The sequence below is a fragment of the Diplodia seriata genome, assembly GCF_021436955.1.
Source record: "Diplodia seriata strain FDS-637 chromosome Unknown scaffold_1, whole genome shotgun sequence".
Classification (NCBI taxonomy): Eukaryota; Fungi; Ascomycota; class Dothideomycetes; order Botryosphaeriales; family Botryosphaeriaceae; genus Diplodia; species Diplodia seriata.
This window is the reverse complement of record NW_027117308.1, coordinates 4,295,462-4,314,670: the sequence shown is the minus strand read 5'-3', so window position 1 is coordinate 4,314,670 and position 19,209 is coordinate 4,295,462. Positions and strand designations below refer to the sequence as shown.

The following is a 19,209-nucleotide window of genomic DNA, read 5'->3' as shown; positions in this document are numbered from 1 at the left end:
TGGCAGCGGAAAAGTTGCGGGCAGCAGCAGTTGCCGTGCCAAGACAGACGCAAAAGCTGCTTGTGACCCGGGACGGACCCTATCAGAAGCGCATCACAAGCACTTCAGCATCCCATCTCCACTCCACCCTTTCCTTCCTCTATCGCCCAGAAGCCACCATGTACAAGTTGGCGCGCGCCGGTAGGCCTATGGCCAGTGCCCTCAAGGTACCCGGCCCCGACGACGCTGCTGCGAGCTGCACGCCGCTTCCGTCTGCATGAACACCCATGCTAATCCGCCTCCAGGGTGCTCCTCTGAGGACTTCGGTCGTCCAGCAGACCCGCAACCTCTCTATACATGAGTACCGCTCGGCGGCCCTGCTCGAGACCGTACGCTGCCCGCCCGCCACCCCCACCACGCGTCCCGGCTCCCGCTAACCCCGGCCCCCAGTATGGCATCGGCGTCCCCAAGGGCAACGTCGCGCAGACGGCGCAGGAGGCCGAGACGGTTGCTAAGAACATCAGTACGTGGGCAATTGGGCCTGATTGTTGGGCCGCTGACCAACAACAGTAGCGGGCGACGACATGGTCATCAAGGCCCAGGTGCTTGCCGGTGGCAGAGGAAAGGGCACCTTCGACAACGGCTTCAAGGGCGGTGTCCGGGTTATCTACTCGTAGGGCCCCCCTCACCCACCTCCGAGTTATCCCCAAACCACGGCATATCAGCTGATCGTAGTGCGAAATCCAGACCCACCGAGGCTCGCATCCTTGCGGAGCAGATGATCGGCCACAAGCTCATCACCAAGCAGACGGGCGCCCAGGGCCGTCTGTGCAATGCCGTGTACATTGTCGAGCGCAAGTTCGCTCGCCGCGAGTTCTACCTCGCCATCCTGATGGACCGCGCTTCCCAGGGCCCCGTCATCGTTGCTTCGTCCCAGGGCGGCATGGACATCGAGACCGTGGCCAAGGAGCACCCCGAGGCCATCATCACCACCAAGGTTGACATCCACAAGGGCGTCACCGACGACATTGCCCGTGACATTGCCGTCCAGCTGGGCTTCTCCGAGCAGTGTGTCGAGGATGCCAAGGACACGATCCAGAAGCTGTACAAGGTCTTCATGGAGAAGGACGCCACCCAGATCGAGATCAACCCTCTGTCCGAGACCACTGACCACCAGGTTCTCGCCATGGATGCCAAGCTGAACTTCGACGACAACGCCGACTTCCGCCAGGAGGAGGTCTTCTCGTGGCGCGACGTCACCCAGGAGGACCCCGACGAGGTCAAGGCCGCCAAGTCCAACCTCAACTTCATCAAGCTTGATGGCGACATTGGCTGCTTGGTCAACGGTGCCGGCCTCGCCATGGCCACCATGGACATCATCAAGCTCAACGGCGGCCAGCCCGCCAACTTCCTCGACGTCGGCGGCGGTGCCACCCCCGAGGCCATCAAGCAGGCCTTCGAGCTGATCACCTCGGACCCCAAGGTCACCGCCATCTTCGTCAACATCTTCGGTGGTATCGTCCGCTGTGACGCCATCGCCAAGGGCCTGATCCAGGTTGTGCAGAGCATGAACCTGCGCATCCCCATCATTGCCCGGTTACAGGGAACCAACATGGAGGCCGCCCACAAGCTCATCAACGAGTCTGGCATGAAGATCTTCTCCATTGACGACCTGCAGAACGCCGCCGAGAAGTCGGTTCAGTTCTCAAAGGTCGTCAAGATGGCCCGTGACATCGACGTCGGCGTCGAGTTTACCCTGGGCATCTAAATACCCCCGCCTTCCGGCCAGCGTAATTATTTGGATGGGGATTAGTGGGAGGAAAGATGGGAATTGGAGTGTTTCAAACATTAGAGCCTTTCTTCTTTCTTGCTGGGCGGCATGTCTACCACATTGCTTGGTTCTTGTGTGCGTGTGTGCGTATCTTCATGTGCGCTATTGAAGCATCTGTGTGAGCAGCGAACAAGAGAGTTGAGTGTGTCAAGCAATGAGATGATGATGTGACTGTAAGTTGAAATGATGGCCCTTGCAGGCCGCCCATTTTGGAGAGGAGTCGCTGGGGTGACAAGAGAAATTGCCCATCAGATCTGCCTCATAGAACAATTCTACATTGAATAGGTAGTTGAATACAAGATCCGGATTATGTAAATGTAAGTTTCGAATTCGTGCAATTACGTCTGGATCTTGTATTCAACTACCCACCTAAATGTTTTGTTTCGGAATCTGTGTGTAAGGCATAATGGGTGTGGGAAATTTCCTTTGTCCCCCACCGCGCCTTCTGGCTGTTTAGAGAATTTGCAAGATCTCTTGTTTGTGGTGAAGAGTAGAGAGCTGACCGCTAACAACCTTCAGTGTGCTCCTCCCCCGTCTGAGGTGCCGGCGAGGGTGAAGCGCGCCAGACGTCACCCGCCGTGAGGTTAGCTGTGAGAATCTCGAACATGACATGGCGATGGAGGGTATCAAGGGCGACACAACAGCAAGGACGGAATCGATGCTATACTCTTAAACTCCCCAGGAACGAAAAGTGTTAGACCTTCCTTTACGCCCAGATGTTCTCTTGGACTCCCAGGTATGGACGTCCAGCGCTGCCGCCCGCCTTTACGTTGCTTCTCACTTCGAGAAGCTTCTTCGTCGGCGTTTTGGGTGAGTATCCTCCGACCGGCCTGGTGCGCGCGGTTGCCCATCCGTGCCTGCCAGATTGATGGCATGGCTTCCCGTTTCGGACTAGCGTGCAAACGCGCACCGCGCGCGCGCACTCCAGCAAAACTTCAGTTCGCTCTCCAGCTCCTCTCTCTTCTTTCTCTTCTTCTTCAACTTTTCCCCCGCCGACCGCCCGTCCACCCGCTTTTTGCCGGTGGACGGTTCCTGATCAGCAAGCGCCCCCTCGGGGCTAGGTAAGTGTACTCTCCCGCCTTCGGGCACACTCTCGCGCTCCCGCCCTGTTGTCCCCTCGGGGGCAGCAGTTTCTCTCGCCGTTTTCGGTGAGCTCTTTTGTCAGGTTTCCTCTCTTGGAAACTTGGCACGCCGTAAGGGCGTTAAACCTAGGCACATAGGGTGCCGATTTCAGTCTACGTTTCGGCGTAGATTGATCTTTCCGTACGTTACGGATCCCGCCCCCCCCCCTTCGCCTCCATGGCTTCCCGCTCCGGCTCCCCCGGCTCCCCCGGCTCTACCGAAATGGTAGACGCTCCCGCTACCTCGCACAACGGTAGTGAGCAGAGTGCTTTGGTGGACGTTTTCTACTGTCCGCAATGCACGTATCCTCGCCCCGTTGGGACAGATGGAGTGTGCGTGTGCGTGTGCTCTGATGCGATGGGCTCCGACACCACGCTATTTGATCCATTTGAGGACAAGTACCGCGATGCCGATGTCATATGCATGGCCGGCCACCACCCAGTCCCCTTCGGGAAGCTCGTGTCTGCCTGTCAGACGTCGCGTCTCCCCTACTGCGCCGAGCATGCGCCACGGGATCCCGAGCCCTTCTTTTGCGAAACTTGTGACTTTCTGCGCCCTGCGGTTGCACGCTACATCGACGAGAAAGGCAACCCCACCCCGGTTTGCGCATACTGCAACATCGCTCCTGATCACGATGAGAGTGATCCAGCAAAGAGGAGGTGGGCCATTGGACGCGAGTATGCCCCAGCGCTATGCAGATCGAAGGTCTTGCCAACCCACGAGGTTAGCGAGCACCGCATTGTCGCGATAGCCCGGCCCTCGTCCTCCTCCCATGCTGACCCCAAGCTGTTGCAAGAGGGCGCATCCAACGACCTGCGGTGCATTTGCATGGACTGCATGGAAGACATCGTCCTCAAGCGCGACTCAGACGATCAGTCGGATTCCGCCGACTCATTGGAACAGGTACCAGATGAGGCATTCGCGGGATTAGCGGACCAGATCAGATCATCCCTCTCTATGCAATCTGCAACCGAGGTGACTCACGACCTGTCCGGCTTCCCGGAGAACTTCAAGGGTGAGGTGATGGTCTCCCGTGGCTATCCCGCAACCGCGGGTAAACTCGACATGAACCCAGTTGTTCAGCAGTTCCGCGGGAGGGATATGCTAAGGGCTTACGCCGTCGAGGACGTCAACCCTCCACATGCCAAGGGTGGCCGCAAAGGAGGCCGCACGCCCGCCAGAGGCAGAAAGTCGGTCGTCAACAAGCCAACTCCAGCTGTCGTTGCCTTTGGGAACGGTACATGGCATGACAAATTCGGCAATATCGGGCAAGGCCGCAAGGATACCGCGAAGGCGCTCATAGACGCAGCGTATGTTGAAAACACACAGATGCCTCACATCCGATTGCGGTTACCCAACGTGGATCCCAAGGTCGTCAACGCGCATGTGGAGGTGTTTATCTACAGCAACTCTCTCGAGATGTGCCGCGATCCGGAGGACCACGCGTCGCTTGCCTGCCTTTCGATGCAGGTCGGCCCTGATGTGGCGGCTCAGGACTTGCCGGTTGATATTCAAAACGACAACTCCACTGGAATTCCTGCCGCACTCACGGCTGGCGAGCTCTGGTATACCAAGGCCTCCATCAACTCATCGAGGCCGACCGGACCTCCAGAGCAGCAGCAGATCGGACTCAGCGGCTCCAGGTTCGCAGTTTTGCCCGAAGACACCGAGATGTCGGGTAACGACGTACCTCACCAACCCGAGGCCATTCAGCCAATGTCCACCGAGACTCGCTCAAAAGTCAAGTTCTCTGGTGTATCGGCGCAAGATCTCGAGCGCATTTCCGGGGGAGCCATGGATAACGAGCGCTGGCAGACGTTCAACACCACGGAGAAGATCATTTGGTGGCTTTCGCAGCCGCAATACGAAATGCGCATCTACACCCGGATTGCGAGCGCGTCTGTCGATGCGGCCAAGGGATTCATCGGCTTCTTCCGTGCGATCATGAAGATGTCCTTGGACCATGGCTCGTACTGGTTCTACCGCTTAGAGGCCAACAGCACTAAGAGATTCAGTGCCCACGATTTCCCAATCACGCCCCTTCCGGCGCCCAGGTGGATGATCAACCGCTGGAGAGTATCCTATACCGAGGACAACGTTCCCATCCCGGGTACGGCTCAGGCTGTCTCATGGACCAACTTCCAGACCCCCCTCGTGGCATCGTCTCCAGACGATCAGATGTTCCAGTACCTGCTTGGTATAATGCGCGAAAGGGAATACCACCAGCGTCTCATCGAAGGGAGCAGGATAATGTCCGAAAATCGCATCATTGTCAATTTCAAGGACTTCAAGGGCCACCCGGGCAGGTTCCTCGCCGCGATATTCCTTGAAGGACACGACTCCACGGAGACCCTGACCAAGCTTCCAGCCCTTGATTCTCGCATTGCGATCACCGTCAAGATTGGCACCCAGGACGTTAGCTTCAATGGGGTCACTTGCGAGGACTACTTCGACACCGGCAGTCACATGTTCGCATGTCTCCGCATCGTCGGTGAGCTCAAGGAAATTCTAGAAGGCGCTAACTACCAAGGCCACATCTATCTTGTTCGGGATGACGTTCCGACATCGCGTATGCTAAACGGGCTGGAGTTATGCTCGATTCCCAAGAAGTCCAACAAAGGTGTCGATGTCGGAGCTCTCCTTGGCTTTACCGAGCCCAAGGTCACCAATCCCGGCTGCCTGGCCAACGAATTCAGAACGAACTCGTCAATGCGCGACATATTCCGCGAAGTCCTAGACAGAACGACGCTCGATAAGTCCCAGAGGGCTGCCGCCGAATCAGTTAGGTCGAGTGCCACTGGCGTCACCGCTTTATGGGGACCTCCAGGGACAGGCAAAACGACAACTAACGTCGCCATAGCTGAGGGCCTCGCGCAAAACAGTAAGATCGTGGCATATGTAGTGCCCTCTAACGTTGCTCGAGATGTTGCTATGCGGAGTTTCTTGCAGTTCACTCGCCTAAGGACTGACCAGATCGTAAGATTCACTGGTGTTTTCCCGGATGGCCCACCTGTGGTAGACGGGGGTCGTGAGCAGCACACACAGGAAGTTCAGGATGACTTGAACGACTTGTGGGAGCTTTACCAACAGCGCGAAGAGGCCAGTGGTGGCGATGACCTCACGCCCTACGGTTTCCCGCAGCAGCTCGACAAATTCATCACGAATGCTGCGTACGACCCTGCTAATCCTGAGGTGTTCAACAAGGCCAAAGAGTACGCCCGGACGAAGATGGAGCATAGTCTGGCAAAGAGTAAGGGTCTCGACAAGGAGCTCATCAAGTCACTTGGCAAAGATCTGGCGCGCCTCCACGCAGCTCTCACAAAGGCTTACTTCAAGAGCCGTGTGAGGATACTCTTCCTCACGGAATCGCAATGCGCAGCGGATCCCATCCAGATGCACGCCAAGGTGCAATGCATACTTCTCGACGAGGCTGGAATGTCCACGATCCCTGGCCTTTCGGTGCCTCTGGGAGTATTCAAGGAGACCCTGGAACTCCTCATCCTTTCGGGAGACCACAGGCAACAGCCGCCTCTTGTCGTCTCAAAGCAAACTAATGAGTTCGGCGATTTGCTGACCAAGTCCTTGCTCCAGAGACTTCACGAGAGAGATGATCCTCGCATCCATATGCTTAGGACTTCCTACCGGCTCGTTCAAGACATCGGGAGCTGGAACAGTCGTCAGTTTTACAACAACCAGCTGAGATGCGAGAATCCCGGTGACGACAAGCTGTACAACACCATGTTCGCAGCGATTGTTACCAACGCTCCATTCTTTGTGGCGGAGACAACATTATCGCGCCGCTTCGCAGTGGACGTCTCGGACAACGACTTGAACCACCGCGAAGTGTCTTCTTATGCGATGAACTCGAAGTCTCAGGCGAACGATTCCGAAGCCGAATACTTGGTCCGCTTCATCATAGGCCTTCTGCAGTTCCAAGTGACGGATGATACTACGCAGCGTATCATTCTGCCTAGCGATTTCATGGTCATCACGCCATACAGCGGTCAACGCAGCCTGATCAGGATGAAGCTGGCTGATGCACACAGGAAGGGTGTACGGGGTCAGGACGGCGCCACGCTTCTTTCCATCCCTGTGTTGACCAGCGCTGCATCCCAGGCTGGAGAGGGTAAGATCGTTCTGATCTCTTTGGTTGCTAATGTTCGGGGTAGCCCTAGAAAACTCGGTTTCATTACGGATTCGGCACAGCTTAACGTCGAGACCTCTAGAGCGAGAGAGTTCCTAGTCTTTTTCGGCAATTTCAAGGGCTGGTGTAATCTCATCCGCGCAAGAGATACCGAGTTCTCCAATAGGAACTACGGAGGCTCGAGTGGCGACTTCATCAACCTGGTCAACGAACTCTACCTCTGGAATCAGATCATCGACTGTGATGATGTCTGCGAGTCCCTGGAGGGTGCCATGATCCAAGACAGCACCTTCATCAGCACACTGGCACCCCTGAAGCCACTGGATGAAGACAGCAAGAAGCGGAAGGAGCCAGATACTCCCATCATCGAGCCACCGAGGCATGTTGGCGGCAAGCTTGGTCACAGGGACCTTACTTCGGTGGGTGCCCCAGTCGATGAGCCAACCAAGAAGAAGAAGAAGAAGGGCCGCGGCGGCAAGAAAACTAACCAAGGCGGCGGACAAGGTGGCCAAGGTGGCCAAGGTGGCCAAAGTGGCCAAAGTGGTTAGGGAGGCCATGGTGACCTGAGAGGCCAGGGCGGCGACATGTGGTAGCTTGATCTTCAATCGAGTAACTCAATACAGATAGTACGCCTGATTTGCTCCTCGAATGCATAGTGAAATCGTGAATCTACACGCTTGAAACTTGTCTCGTTTGAGGAGATTCCTGTTGTTGTTGTTTGGCTGGCCCATCCTGTAGCAGACTACGTTGTTACTCTTGTTTGTATGTTATTATTTCCCCTCCGCCACCATTCCCTTGTTACCAAGGGTGCCATCATACAAGCCATTGCTTTTTTTATATGATCCCAATCCTAAATCACATCTCACTTAGCGAAGAGGGAAGAGGAACGTCTTACCAAGTCATCTAGACTACCTGGTTGGAGGAGCTTTGGCCGCCTTAGCCGCCTCCGCCTTACGAGAATATTACACCACACTTATGCGGGCAATTGAATCCAATCTCCGGACGCGATTTCCCACATCTACGACTCACATCTACGTTCGGATAATGGATTTGACTACCCACGTAGGAAGACTATGGCGTCCTCGGTAGAGCTTAGAGAGCTAAAATCTTCTGTCATCTACTGTGCCGCCATAAAGGCCAAGAGTAAGATCGAAGACGCCGAGCCATAGCAGGTGACAAAATAACTAGGCCTACCGGCATCTGCCTCAGAGATATATTTAACCTCATAAGTAGTTGAACCTAGGATCTAGGCGTAGTTGTAAGTTCTAAATACGCGCAAGCATGTCCAGACAATAGATTTAACTACCTATGCCGGAAAAATAGTAGGCTTACTTTTTCTGTCACCCGCTATGGGGATTGCGTATAGAACGGAATCTGTAAGATAATGGGACGGGTTATGTATAATTTATTTAATAACTGCCTACACATTGTGCTATCACTCACTAGTGACTGACGCCTCTATGTTAGGTTGAAATTCTATAAACTTTTGGATCTACGTAGAACTTAGAGCCAGTTGCCTCGAAAAACACTAATCCCTGCGCCCCTGTGCGTAACTAATTGAACCTTTACCCGTAGTAAAAAATCCCACCCAAATGTTCGATAAAGATAACGAGTATCGAAATCTTTACGCTTCCCCATCGACATCCTCTGTCTCAATAGATGGTCCTTATTCACCCAAAGTCGACGCCGTGACCATGCCGCAATACAAAGAACCGATCTCATTGTACCTGGATGGAGTTTCAAAATGCCGGGTATAGAGACTTTTGACAAACGATTATATGAGAACCCTCGCTCATTCGTCGTCCTCCATATCCTCGTCTTCGTCTTCCTCTACATCACCAGCGCCCTCGTCGTCAAGACCCTCACTATCCCAGGCGTCGGACATATCCTCGTCATAGTTCTCCTCCTCATCGTCGTCGTCAGCATTTTCGCCTCGCGCCTTCTTCTCCTTTTTCTTCTTGTCGACGTTCTCCTTTTGGATGCGCCTCCTCTCCTCCTTCTCCTGCCTCCGCTGATCCCACTTCTTATCCATGGCCCTGACCTCTTCAGTAGTCTTGGTGATATGCTCGTGCCACATGACCTTCCCACCACACAGGCCCTCCTCGACCTTCTGCAGACGCAACTTCATGCGCGGGCCGAGCTCCACCAACTTCACCGCCTTCCTCTCGACATTGCTGCGCGCGCCGGCCGAACCGCCAGCCTGCCTTGCCTCAGCCGCACGCTGCTTGTCCTTCCGGTTGAGGACCTTCCGCGTCGTCTCCAGGACCTCGACCTCGGCGTCCGTCTCGACCTCGCTGTCGCTCGCGCTGGTGTAGCCACCACCAGCGTCCGGGTCGAGCAGGTAGTCGGCCGCGTCCTCGAGCTTGCCGAGGTTTGGTAGCCCCCGCTTTTTCTTGTCCTTGACGGAGTTGTTCAGGCGACGCAGGCTTTTGGGCATGTCCTTCGTCACCGTCTTGGTCGTGATTGCGTAATGCCGCAGGTTGAGGATGTAAGAGTTGGAGTCGTCGGGGGAAGGCTCGCGGTTCAGGAGTAGGACGCGGCGGATCGAGGTCAGTGGGGTGGCTTGAGGGGAGATGGGCGGGAAGAGCGATTGGAACATGGTTGTCGTAAGGCTTTCAAGGTGCTTTGGGATAGGGTTCTCTGCGCCGGCGGAACTCTGGGAGCTCGTGAAGTTGTTCATGACAAGCTGTTCAAAGGCCACTGTTAGAGAGAGTTGAAGAGGGGTGGTGTTGGGGTGTACGTACGAGAGGAGCCGTGTGGTATTCATGGCCTCCGGATCTGGGGTGCTTTTGAGCGCGCTGGATATCCTTGCACAACGAGTATTTCTCGACGCGGAAGTGCAGCGTGGGTCCACGAGGGGTCTTTGCGAGGCGCAGGTTGGTGTTTCCGGAGGCGGATTTGGAGAAGAGCATAAGGTGAGTGACACCGAGAGGCCCGGCCATTGTGGTGTAATCGCGCAGTTTGTTGGATTTCCTCTCCTGCATGGAAGGTTAGCAGAGGCGATACTCTGCATGCTGGGGGATATTACCTTCAGCCTCGTCGCTGTGCCAGGCTCCATGACCGACCTCACGTCCTTGACCAGCTGCGACACGCTGGAGCCGACCTCGCCGGCTCCGACGCGGATGACCATGCTCCTCGGCGCGCCATCATTGGCCTTGACTGTGTTTTTGGGCAGGGTGGCGCCGACGTGCGTGCGCTTCTTGACTCTCCGTTTCGCCATGGTGTGCTGAGAAAGTTGTTTGGGATGCAAGCTTGCGGCGGAGGCTTGCGAGAAAAATCCCGGGAAGGCGCGCGCGCTTATCGATTAGGTCGCGATTTTTCCAACCCCAAGCACCTGCGCGCCACCACTTCCCGACTCCACCAAAGATGCCCGCCGTCAAGAAGCGCAAGGTCAGCGCCGAACCCGTTGCCGCCAGGTCCAAGGCGACTGCGGTCGCTACCCGCAACGCCCCCTCCGCGAAGCACAAGGCCAAGCCCTCGAAGCCTGCCGAACCCACCTCCGACGATGCGCAAAGCGATGCCGAAGAGTCCTCCCCCGAGGAGGCACAAGAAGCAGAGGTTGAACAGGCGCGCAAGAGTTTTAGGGATCTTGGTGTCATAGAAGAGCTCTGCAACAGCTGTGAAGCTCTAGGATTCAAGAACCCGACTCCCATTCAGACCGAATCAATTCCGTTGGCTCTCCAAGGACGGGACCTGATCGGTCTGGCCGAGACTGGTTCAGGAAAAACAGCGGCCTTTGCGCTGCCTATTCTTCAGGATCTCATGGAGAGACAGCAAAAGCTTTTTGGCCTGATCATGGCACCGACTCGCGAACTGGCCTACCAAATCTCACAGCAGTTCGAGGCGCTAGGCAGCCTGATTGGTGTCAAGTGCGCCGTCTTGGTCGGTGGTATGGACATGACGCCCCAGCAGATTGCCCTGGGAAAGAACCCGCACATCATTGTCGCCACCCCTGGCCGTCTGCTTGACCATCTCGAGAACACCAAGGGCTTCTCTCTAAAGCAGCTCAAGTATTTGGTCATGGACGAAGCAGACAGGCTGCTGGATCTCGACTTCGGTCCCATCATCGACAAAATCCTCAAGGTGTTGCCGAAGGAGGGCAGACGGACCTATCTTTTCTCGGCCACTATGAGCTCAAAGATCGAGAGCCTTCAAAGGGCCAGTTTAAGCAACCCTCTCCGCGTGTCCATCTCAAGCTCCTCCCACCAGACAGTCTCGACCCTTATCCAGCACTACTTGTTCGTTCCCCACAAACACAAGGACCTCTATCTCATCCATCTGCTCAACGACATGATCGGCCACCCAACTATCATCTTCACGCGCACGGTCAACGAGACGCAGCGGATCGCAATCATGCTTCGGGCCTTGGGCTTTGGTGCTATTCCCCTTCACGGCCAGCTCTCCCAATCTGCAAGACTGGGCGCGCTCGGAAAGTTCAAGGCAAAGTCGCGAGACATTCTCGTCGCTACCGACGTTGCTGCCCGTGGCCTCGACATCCCAAGCGTCTCGTACGTCATCAACTATGACTTGCCTCCAGATTCGAAGACATATGTCCATCGTGTCGGACGTACAGCCCGTGCTGGAAAGTCTGGTAAGGCCCTTTCTCTGGTCACGCAGTACGATGTGGAGATCTGGTTGCGCATCGAGACGGCGCTGGGTAAGCAGATACCCGAAGAGTCGGTAGTGAAGGAAGAGGTCATGATTCTCGCTGAGCGTGTCGGTGAGGCGCAGAGGGCGGCAATCAGAGAGATGAAGGATCTGCACGAGAACAGAGGCAAGAAGGGCAGTGTGCTCCGCGGGAGGAGGGGCGGTGGAAAGAGGGGCCGCGATGACATGGACCACGAGGAGGGCTAATCTGGCAGCGCGAATTCAGGGAAAATTAAAAGTTTGGCGTAGACGGCGTAGCATATACCGATTTTAGCTTCAGATTGTTTCCAGGCGTACGGCCAATGAGTATTATTGCCTAAGACGGTCTGAACGCGCAAATTCAATTGGGGTCTGGCATGTCGGTACCGACAAAGTGCGCCTAATGCGGCAGTTTATGAAGAAGTCGATGAGGTAGCAGCCAATAAAATCGAAATGTAGTCACAAGGCTGTCGCGGTCGCTGACTCGCTGCCGTTTTCGCACTAAAATGGTTAGCGCGGGGCTTGGCTCTCCCGCCTCCACTTCACACGAGTTGACTGCCACCTCTTCGACTGCCCCACCATCACCACTCCACCGGACATCATCGCCAGCGTCAAGCAAACTCTCCATACCGCGACTTCGCCTTGCGCCCATCAAGACCTCACTGTCGTACGAACCGTCCAAGCCGAGTTCATGACCACGGAAATCCAGAACCTCAAGGCATTTGATCCGTTCGCGGAGGCAGATGAGGATAATAGCGAAAACAAGGGCCAGACCCAGAACTACATCCACATCCGCATTCAGCGTACGTATCTTTCATCGCCTCGCCTCCCCCGGCCGCCGCTGACAGGAGCCTTCCGCAGAGCGCAATGGTCGCAAGACTTTGACCACGGTCCAGGGCCTTCCGAAGAAGTTTGACCAGAAGAAGATCCTCAAGGTCATCAAGAAGAAGTTCGCCTGCAATGGCACCATCGTGACCGACACCGAGATGGGCGAGGTCATCCAGCTCCAGGGTGACCAGCGCAAGGATGTCCAGGAGTTCCTCACCGACAAGAAGGAGGGACTTGAGCTAGATGCCAAGACCATCAAGGTGAGCAGGCTTCTCCGCTTCCGAAGCCACCTTTCTAACTCGCTGCCTCCAGGTCCACGGTTTCTAAGCCACCTACGCCGCGCCGCGCCGCGCCCCGCACTCCGTGATTGCTCAAGATCATCCGGTCCAGACACTGGGTCTGGCTCTCCTTCAATACCGGCCGCGAGATGTGACAAATGGGTTAGGCGGCAAGGCTTACAGCGGGACGGCACATGAGTAGATCACAGATGACTTACGACTCTTATCTCCGGTGCTACTTATATGCGTTGCTTTTGGGCTTGCGCCCGCTACAGGGAAGGCAGTAACGGTCGCATACCAGTATGGGAATTCAATGCAGTTTTTTCCCTCCACAATTTCTCTGATGTGCAAAAATATGAACACCTACAACCCCGCAAAGCTGATGTGCTTCTCGGTGCTAATCGTGGGATAGGGGAACATATCGGCCCTAACAGATCCTCCAAAGTCCTGGCGGCGACTCTCCTGTCCTGACTATTGGATCCCCCGACTAATTTTGTGTGGATGCTTATTGTACCCACTGTCATTTCGTCCTTCCACACTTTCTACCTTCCACTCTGACGAGGGCTATCCTTTTTTCACTTCTCATTGACATGTCATCTCCGTCTCTGAAATTGACATGGTCGGGCTACCGAACCTACTCGCTGGATGAATCACAGGTTCTCCATGCTTGGTCCCCTTGAACAAGAGCCATCCGCAGAATTTGACAACGAGGCGAAATCTGTTATTTCTCGGGTTCATTGCCAGCAGTACGCTTATTGGACGCAGACGACGACATAAGACTTCATTACGCAAGAGCCACACGTGATCCGCGTACGGAGCAACGCATTGTTCATCAGGACGAGTACCAAAGTAGAGGTCATACAGAGTAGCAAGCATGCTTGAAAGCGTTCAGCTACTCCCACCACTTCATCACCGTGGTATGCACCGCCGCAATATCCGCTCAGTCAGGGGCGTGGTGTCGGCTACGAGCGATGGACAATGCTCTTTGTACCTGCGGCTCCTCGAGACCCTGAGCTCGCCGGTTGGCCGGTCACCCACATCTGGAGACTATCTGGAGCTTTCGCCATGTTGATGGTGATGATGCGCATTTGTATATCATCTAGGCGACTAATGTCCGTTTCTGTCACCCTTCGTCGGACCACCCCAATTGCCAACTCACGGATGACACCATCCAGAAATGAGCGGAGATTTAACCAGAGCAAATTTGCCAGCATGCCACAACCGTGCATATGGCCGTTCCCACGTGTTTGGCTTTAGAATCAAGACGTGGTTCCTTCAATACCGACTCTTTCGCTGGGGATTTCGTTCCTTCCTTCCATGTGTGTTGCCCGCCAAAAATGTTTAGCCCTCCCGCTCCCGCGCTTAGTCAAGCGCACAGCCAGGCAGAAGAGAACGCAGATTCCCAGCGAAACCTTCTCCTCTCTGCAATCCACGTTCGTTGGGTGAGAGCGGTGCTGCGTGGAGCACCGCCCCGCCTCTGACCCCCCCCCCTGCAGGTAAGTGCAGATTCCCATTCCTGAGGTTGGCACCCTTCAGTGCCCAGAGTAGCGCACTGTAACGCGCTCGCCAGCGGGGCGTCAATCCGTTAGGCACACAGGGTGCCGATTTCAGTCTACGTTTCGGCGTAGATTGATCTTTTCCGTACGTTACGGATCCCGAACCCCCCCCCCCCCCCCCCCTTCGCCTCCATGGCACCCCTGCCTCCAAGGCCACCCCGTGGCTTGAAGCGTTCTAGGCGTTCTCGAGAACGAAGGGCTTTATATCTAAGTTTAGTCTGGGACAACATGGAAAGTCATGGATGGACCTACTGCGCGTGGAATCCTTTCAAGGAAGTTCTCCCTGACATGGTGTGGTCGGACGACGCCGAGATGGACACGGAAGAGCCTGTCGATACCACCGAGTCGGCCGAAACCGCAATGACCGACGCCGACAGTGATGTCAAAATGCCAGATAGCACTCTGACGGAACAGATATCTGGCCCTGACATGGTGTGGTCGGACGACGCCGAGGCGGGCACGGAAGAGCCTCCTGTCGATACAACCGAGTCGGCCGAGACCGCAATGACCGACGCCGACAGTGATGTCAAAATGCCAGATAGCACTCTGACGGAACAGATATCTGGCCCTGACATGGTGTGGTCGGACGACGCCGAGGCGGGCACGGAAGAGCCTCCTGTCGATACAACCGAGTCGGCCGAGACCGCAATGACCGACGCCGACAGTGATGTCAAAATGCCAGATAGCACTCTGACGGAACAGACATCTGGCCCTGTCACGGAAACGACAGATCTTACAAAAGATGCGGAAAAGCCAATCTCGCCGCAAGCGGTACCTCACGACACTGGCCTCGAACAAGGTAAGCATCCCGAGACCGCAATGACTGACGCCGACAGTGATGTCCAAATGCCAGACAGCACTCTGACGGAACAGACATCTGGCCCTGTCACGGAAACGACAGATCTTACAAAAGATGCGGAAAAGCCAATCTCGCCGCAAGCGGTACCTCACGACACTGGCCTCGAAAAAGGTAAGCACCCCGAAACCAAAGGCAAGTCGGCCGGTGACGAGAAGCCAAACGAGAGCTCTCGAGAACCACTCAGCATCTTTGACTTGAAGTTGTCCGAAGAAACAATGGCGAAGATCGACCAGAGTTACCCCTTCCTGAAGAAAAAATCTGGAAACGGAATTTGGCGAGAGGTCTTCGAGATTATCCGGTTGTATGACCGATTCGCCACTGCGTACACCAGAAAAATCCTGAAAGACACCAACGAGAAACCCCGCTCCGCATTTGAAGTCAGGCCACTGGAGCTCGGGCTGCATCACGCTTTTGGTCTTGCGCCCGGAGCTGGGAGGAACAGCTGGTTCTCTGCTGAATTGACCGAAGCAATAATGGCAGCAGCCGACACGGACGGTACCAGGCCTACGGAATGCTGCTTTCTCTGTGTTGATACCCTGGCGGGGTGGTTTGGAGAAAACCGCAACTTCACAGATCGGATCACGTGGCTCAGAGACCAGCTTGCAGCTGCAAGGCAGTTTGGGCTGTCCACTCATAACAACAGGGTAGTTCTGAACTTCCATGACTCTGTGAGAGAGAGAGATGAGCAGCAATACTTGCCAGAGATCCCCGAAGATGCCGAAGCCCTGCTTTTCCAGTACATCCCGACAGGAAACCACTGGGTTGCTGTCGAAGCCCGCGTTACAGAGCACAATGGCAATAAGAGCTGTGCTGTTCGGATATACAACTCGATGAAACAAAGCAGATTGTCGCTGGATCTCGGCAAGAGGCAATTGCCATTGCTGATGGAAGTCTTTGGGCTTCTCCCCAACACTAAGTTCAGTGGGCTGACTCAATCAAAATGCAGTGTTTTCCAAGTGGACTGTCCGCAACAGCAGGGTGTCGAAGACTGCGGCGCATTTACAGCGGACATTCTCCTCCGTCGGCTTAACGGCAGGCCTATAACCAAAACCAGCGAGGGACGCAAACACGGCCTGACCTTGCGCTGGCTTTTTTCTCGGATAATCATATGTTTCGTGAAAAAATTTCTTGCTGCCTTTGTAGGCCCTGACTACAACCATCAGCTCGAGTCAGCGCCGGCCGGCAACGATGACCATCCAACAAGCGCCGGACCATCCAACGTTGAGACAGAGCTTGAGAAAGTCTCCGAAGAGGTTGTCGACACATTCATGGCAGGCACAGAAGCGGAAGACTTGACCGGACCACACGAATCGTACGCTGATGACAGCTCAAGCGATGATGACGCCGTTTTTTTGGGTGTCGATCAAGAAAGCCCAACTTTGATGCCATTGGATCTCGAGGACGAGTTCGGAGGTGACTACAATATCACACAGGCTGACGAGGTACAGAAACTAGAAGATCTGCTCAACGGAGTTGAGCCTGGCAAGGATCTCGACGATGCCGGGTCCGAGCAAGACAGCAGCTCGGAATGCGAAGGCGAAACAGTGAAAGTCCAAGGGTCGATTCCTTACCGCACGTGGATCTGCGACATTATTGAGGGGTCCCAAAATGGAACGGCAACCCAGGCGAGTATCCTCACCGGGATCGAAAGTCGACGACCTGACCCGCCATGGGATGGAAACCAAAAGGAACGGGTTAAGTACATCCTGAAATCGTCCCCATGTTTCGAGCGCGCAGGTCGAGCCAAAGGAAAGAAGCTCTGGAGAATCAAGGATCGCCGGGGGAGTTCGCTCAGTACGGATACGCTGTTGCGGCTCAAGGCTCAGCCTGACCTCCTGTCGCCACCCGACAACATTAACATGGACTTTTGCTTGACCATTGCCTGCGTTCGGTGTAGCGCGGGGTATGCATCTACTGACCGCGCCGCATTTATTGTATCGAGGACCGAGGAGATTTTCAGGTCCCATTGGGGTATCTATGGCCCGTTCAATGACATGCCGCCCGAATTCGATCCCTGCAATCCGCAACAAAGAGGTTGGTGGCGCTATGCCATAGAACCACGTTCAAGCCGGCGACAATTCCTGTCCGGGAGCTCGAGTCATGATGTCGCATTACGAAAGCAGCTCGACATACTCAATGAGGTTGCGTTAGAGGAACCCACGATACGCAGGGTTCTGATTCTACAAACCGGTCTCGATGGATCTTCAACTGACTTGGATTGTTGGGAGTCTGTGGTGGAAAGGTGGCCGCATCTCGACTTCCACCTCACGATTGCAGACTCACCCAAGCGATGCCAGACAGGCTGGGGTCAAGCGACGGTGATCACATGTGAGGATCAGGGGGCAGAACCCGATCGGGAACCCATCTACACGACCTGGGCTACGTACTCTGTTGCGACTTTGGTGCAAACTCGAAAGCTGACATACAGCGAAGTCTGCGATCCGATCTATGAGCAATTGCTGACCATGTTCAACTTGATGGACATGTTGAAGCTTGATCACTCATTGACAAAATTGACATCATTGGCATCATCGTCAAACCAGCGAAACCTGTTTCGTGGATTTGGATGGGTTAATGCCATGAACAGCGTCGCATGCAATGAGTTGCGGTGTCGCCGGAACACTTTTAACCTCGTCGACGTCTCGGAGATTCGGAAGTGCGAGGATTGCAACACACTAAGGACGGGCACCCGTTGGAGGCGCGGCAAAACGTCCAACGTAGCGATCCTATGCGACACCTGCTTCATTCCGCCGGTTGACCCAGACCTACTGGTTTCAGAGGAACCGAAAACACCGCCAGGACAAAACCAGCTGCCAACACTGGACCCTCCCACGGGGACCCCAGATATATGTTGGCATTGCAAGAAAGACCGAAGGTTCTATCGCAAGGAGGACAGCAAGTGCATGACTTGCCACTGGGAGAAGTATGGTAAAGGAGTATGTTCTAGATGTAAGAAGGAACTGCCGATGAAGCGCAAGAGGGATAATCTCTGTAGCAAGTGCTACACAATTGTAAGAGCGGAGGAGACACGGAGTGAGATAAAAGAGGGAAAAGAGAGCGAGACGAAAAAGGGCGAAAAGAAGGGGATCTGTTCTAGATGTAAGAAGGAACAGCTGATTAGGCGTAAGAGGGATAATCTCTGTAGCAAGTGCTACACAATTGTATGGGCGGAGGAGACGGAAAAGGGCGAAAAGAAGGGAATCTGTTCTAGATGTAAGAGGGAACTGCGGATTAAGCGCAAGAGGGATAATCTCTGTCGCAATTGCGTCAGAATTGTAACAGCGGAGGAGGAGAAACGGAGTAGTAAGACGAAAGAAGAGGGGAAAGAGAGCGAGACGAAAAGAGGGATTAGTAAGAAGAAAGAAGAGGGGAAAGAGAGCGGGACGAAAAGGGGGATCTGTTCTGGATGTAAGAAGGAACTGGGGATTAGGAGCAAGAGGGATAATCTCTGTACGACTTGCGTAAGAAAGAAGAAACGGAGTGAGATGAAAGAAGAGGGGAAAGAGAGCGAGACGAAAAAGGGGATCTGTTCTGGATGTAAGAAGGAACTGAGGATTAGGAGCAAGAGGGATAATCTCTGTACGACTTGCGTAAGAAAGAAGAAACGGAGTGAGATGAAAGAAGAGGGGAAAGAGAGCGAGACGAAAAAGGGGATCTGTTCTGGATGTAAGAAGGAACGGGTGATTTTGCGCAAGAGGGATAATCTCTGTAAGATGTGCTTAAAGAGGGAGAAGAAAGAGAGGGAGAAGAAAGAGAGCGAGAAGAAAGAGAGCGAGAAGAAAGAGGAGGAAGAAGAGGAGGAAGAAGAGGAGGAAGAAGAGGAGGAATGTTAAAGATCGAGAGCCGTACATAGTAATTCATTGACCAGTCCTACTCTGCTGTATGATAATCTCTGCTACGGAGTAGCTGTGAAGCCCCTTCGAGGGGTCAATTCATTATGGTTTCAACAATGAAGAAGAGAGAGAAGGAAGAAAGAGAAGAACGAT

General features: G+C 54.6%; 6 protein-coding genes across 6 annotated transcripts; 5 read left to right on the top strand and 1 right to left on the bottom strand.

Moving 5' to 3' along the window:
• Positions 1-158: 158 nt before the first annotated feature.
• Positions 159-1,747, top strand: LSC2 (succinate--CoA ligase beta chain; the record flags this gene model as incomplete). Its single annotated transcript, XM_066772744.1, has 5 exons — positions 159-206; positions 285-368; positions 430-502; positions 550-652; positions 715-1,747. 5 exons carry the CDS (start codon positions 159-161, stop codon positions 1,745-1,747), a joined length of 1,341 nt encoding a protein of 446 aa, XP_066638023.1.
• Positions 1,748-3,109: 1,362 nt separating this feature from the next.
• SLS55_001247 (uncharacterized protein) lies at positions 3,110-7,624 on the top strand (the record flags this gene model as incomplete). Its single annotated transcript, XM_066772743.1, has 1 exon — positions 3,110-7,624. One exon carries the CDS (start codon positions 3,110-3,112, stop codon positions 7,622-7,624), a length of 4,515 nt encoding a protein of 1,504 aa, XP_066638022.1.
• Positions 7,625-8,868: 1,244 nt separating this feature from the next.
• Positions 8,869-10,296, bottom strand: SSF1 (rRNA-binding ribosome biosynthesis protein; the record flags this gene model as incomplete). Its single annotated transcript, XM_066772742.1, has 3 exons — positions 8,869-9,762; positions 9,821-10,054; positions 10,105-10,296. The coding sequence occupies 3 exons, from the start codon at positions 10,294-10,296 to the stop codon at positions 8,869-8,871; spliced, it is 1,320 nt and encodes a 439-aa protein (XP_066638021.1).
• Positions 10,297-10,442: 146 nt separating this feature from the next.
• Positions 10,443-11,930, top strand: RRP3 (ribosomal RNA processing protein; the record flags this gene model as incomplete). The annotated part of the gene is made up of 1 exon (XM_066772741.1): positions 10,443-11,930. One exon carries the CDS (start codon positions 10,443-10,445, stop codon positions 11,928-11,930), a length of 1,488 nt encoding a protein of 495 aa, XP_066638020.1.
• Positions 11,931-12,393: 463 nt separating this feature from the next.
• SUI1_1 (Eukaryotic translation initiation factor eIF-1) lies at positions 12,394-12,857 on the top strand (the record flags this gene model as incomplete). The annotated part of the gene is made up of 3 exons (XM_066772740.1): positions 12,394-12,505; positions 12,564-12,790; positions 12,843-12,857. 3 exons carry the CDS (start codon positions 12,394-12,396, stop codon positions 12,855-12,857), a joined length of 354 nt encoding a protein of 117 aa, XP_066638019.1.
• Positions 12,858-14,592: 1,735 nt separating this feature from the next.
• Positions 14,593-19,056, top strand: SLS55_001243 (uncharacterized protein; the record flags this gene model as incomplete). Its single annotated transcript, XM_066772739.1, has 2 exons — positions 14,593-14,599; positions 14,642-19,056. 2 exons carry the CDS (start codon positions 14,593-14,595, stop codon positions 19,054-19,056), a joined length of 4,422 nt encoding a protein of 1,473 aa, XP_066638018.1.
• Positions 19,057-19,209: the final 153 nt, after the last annotated feature.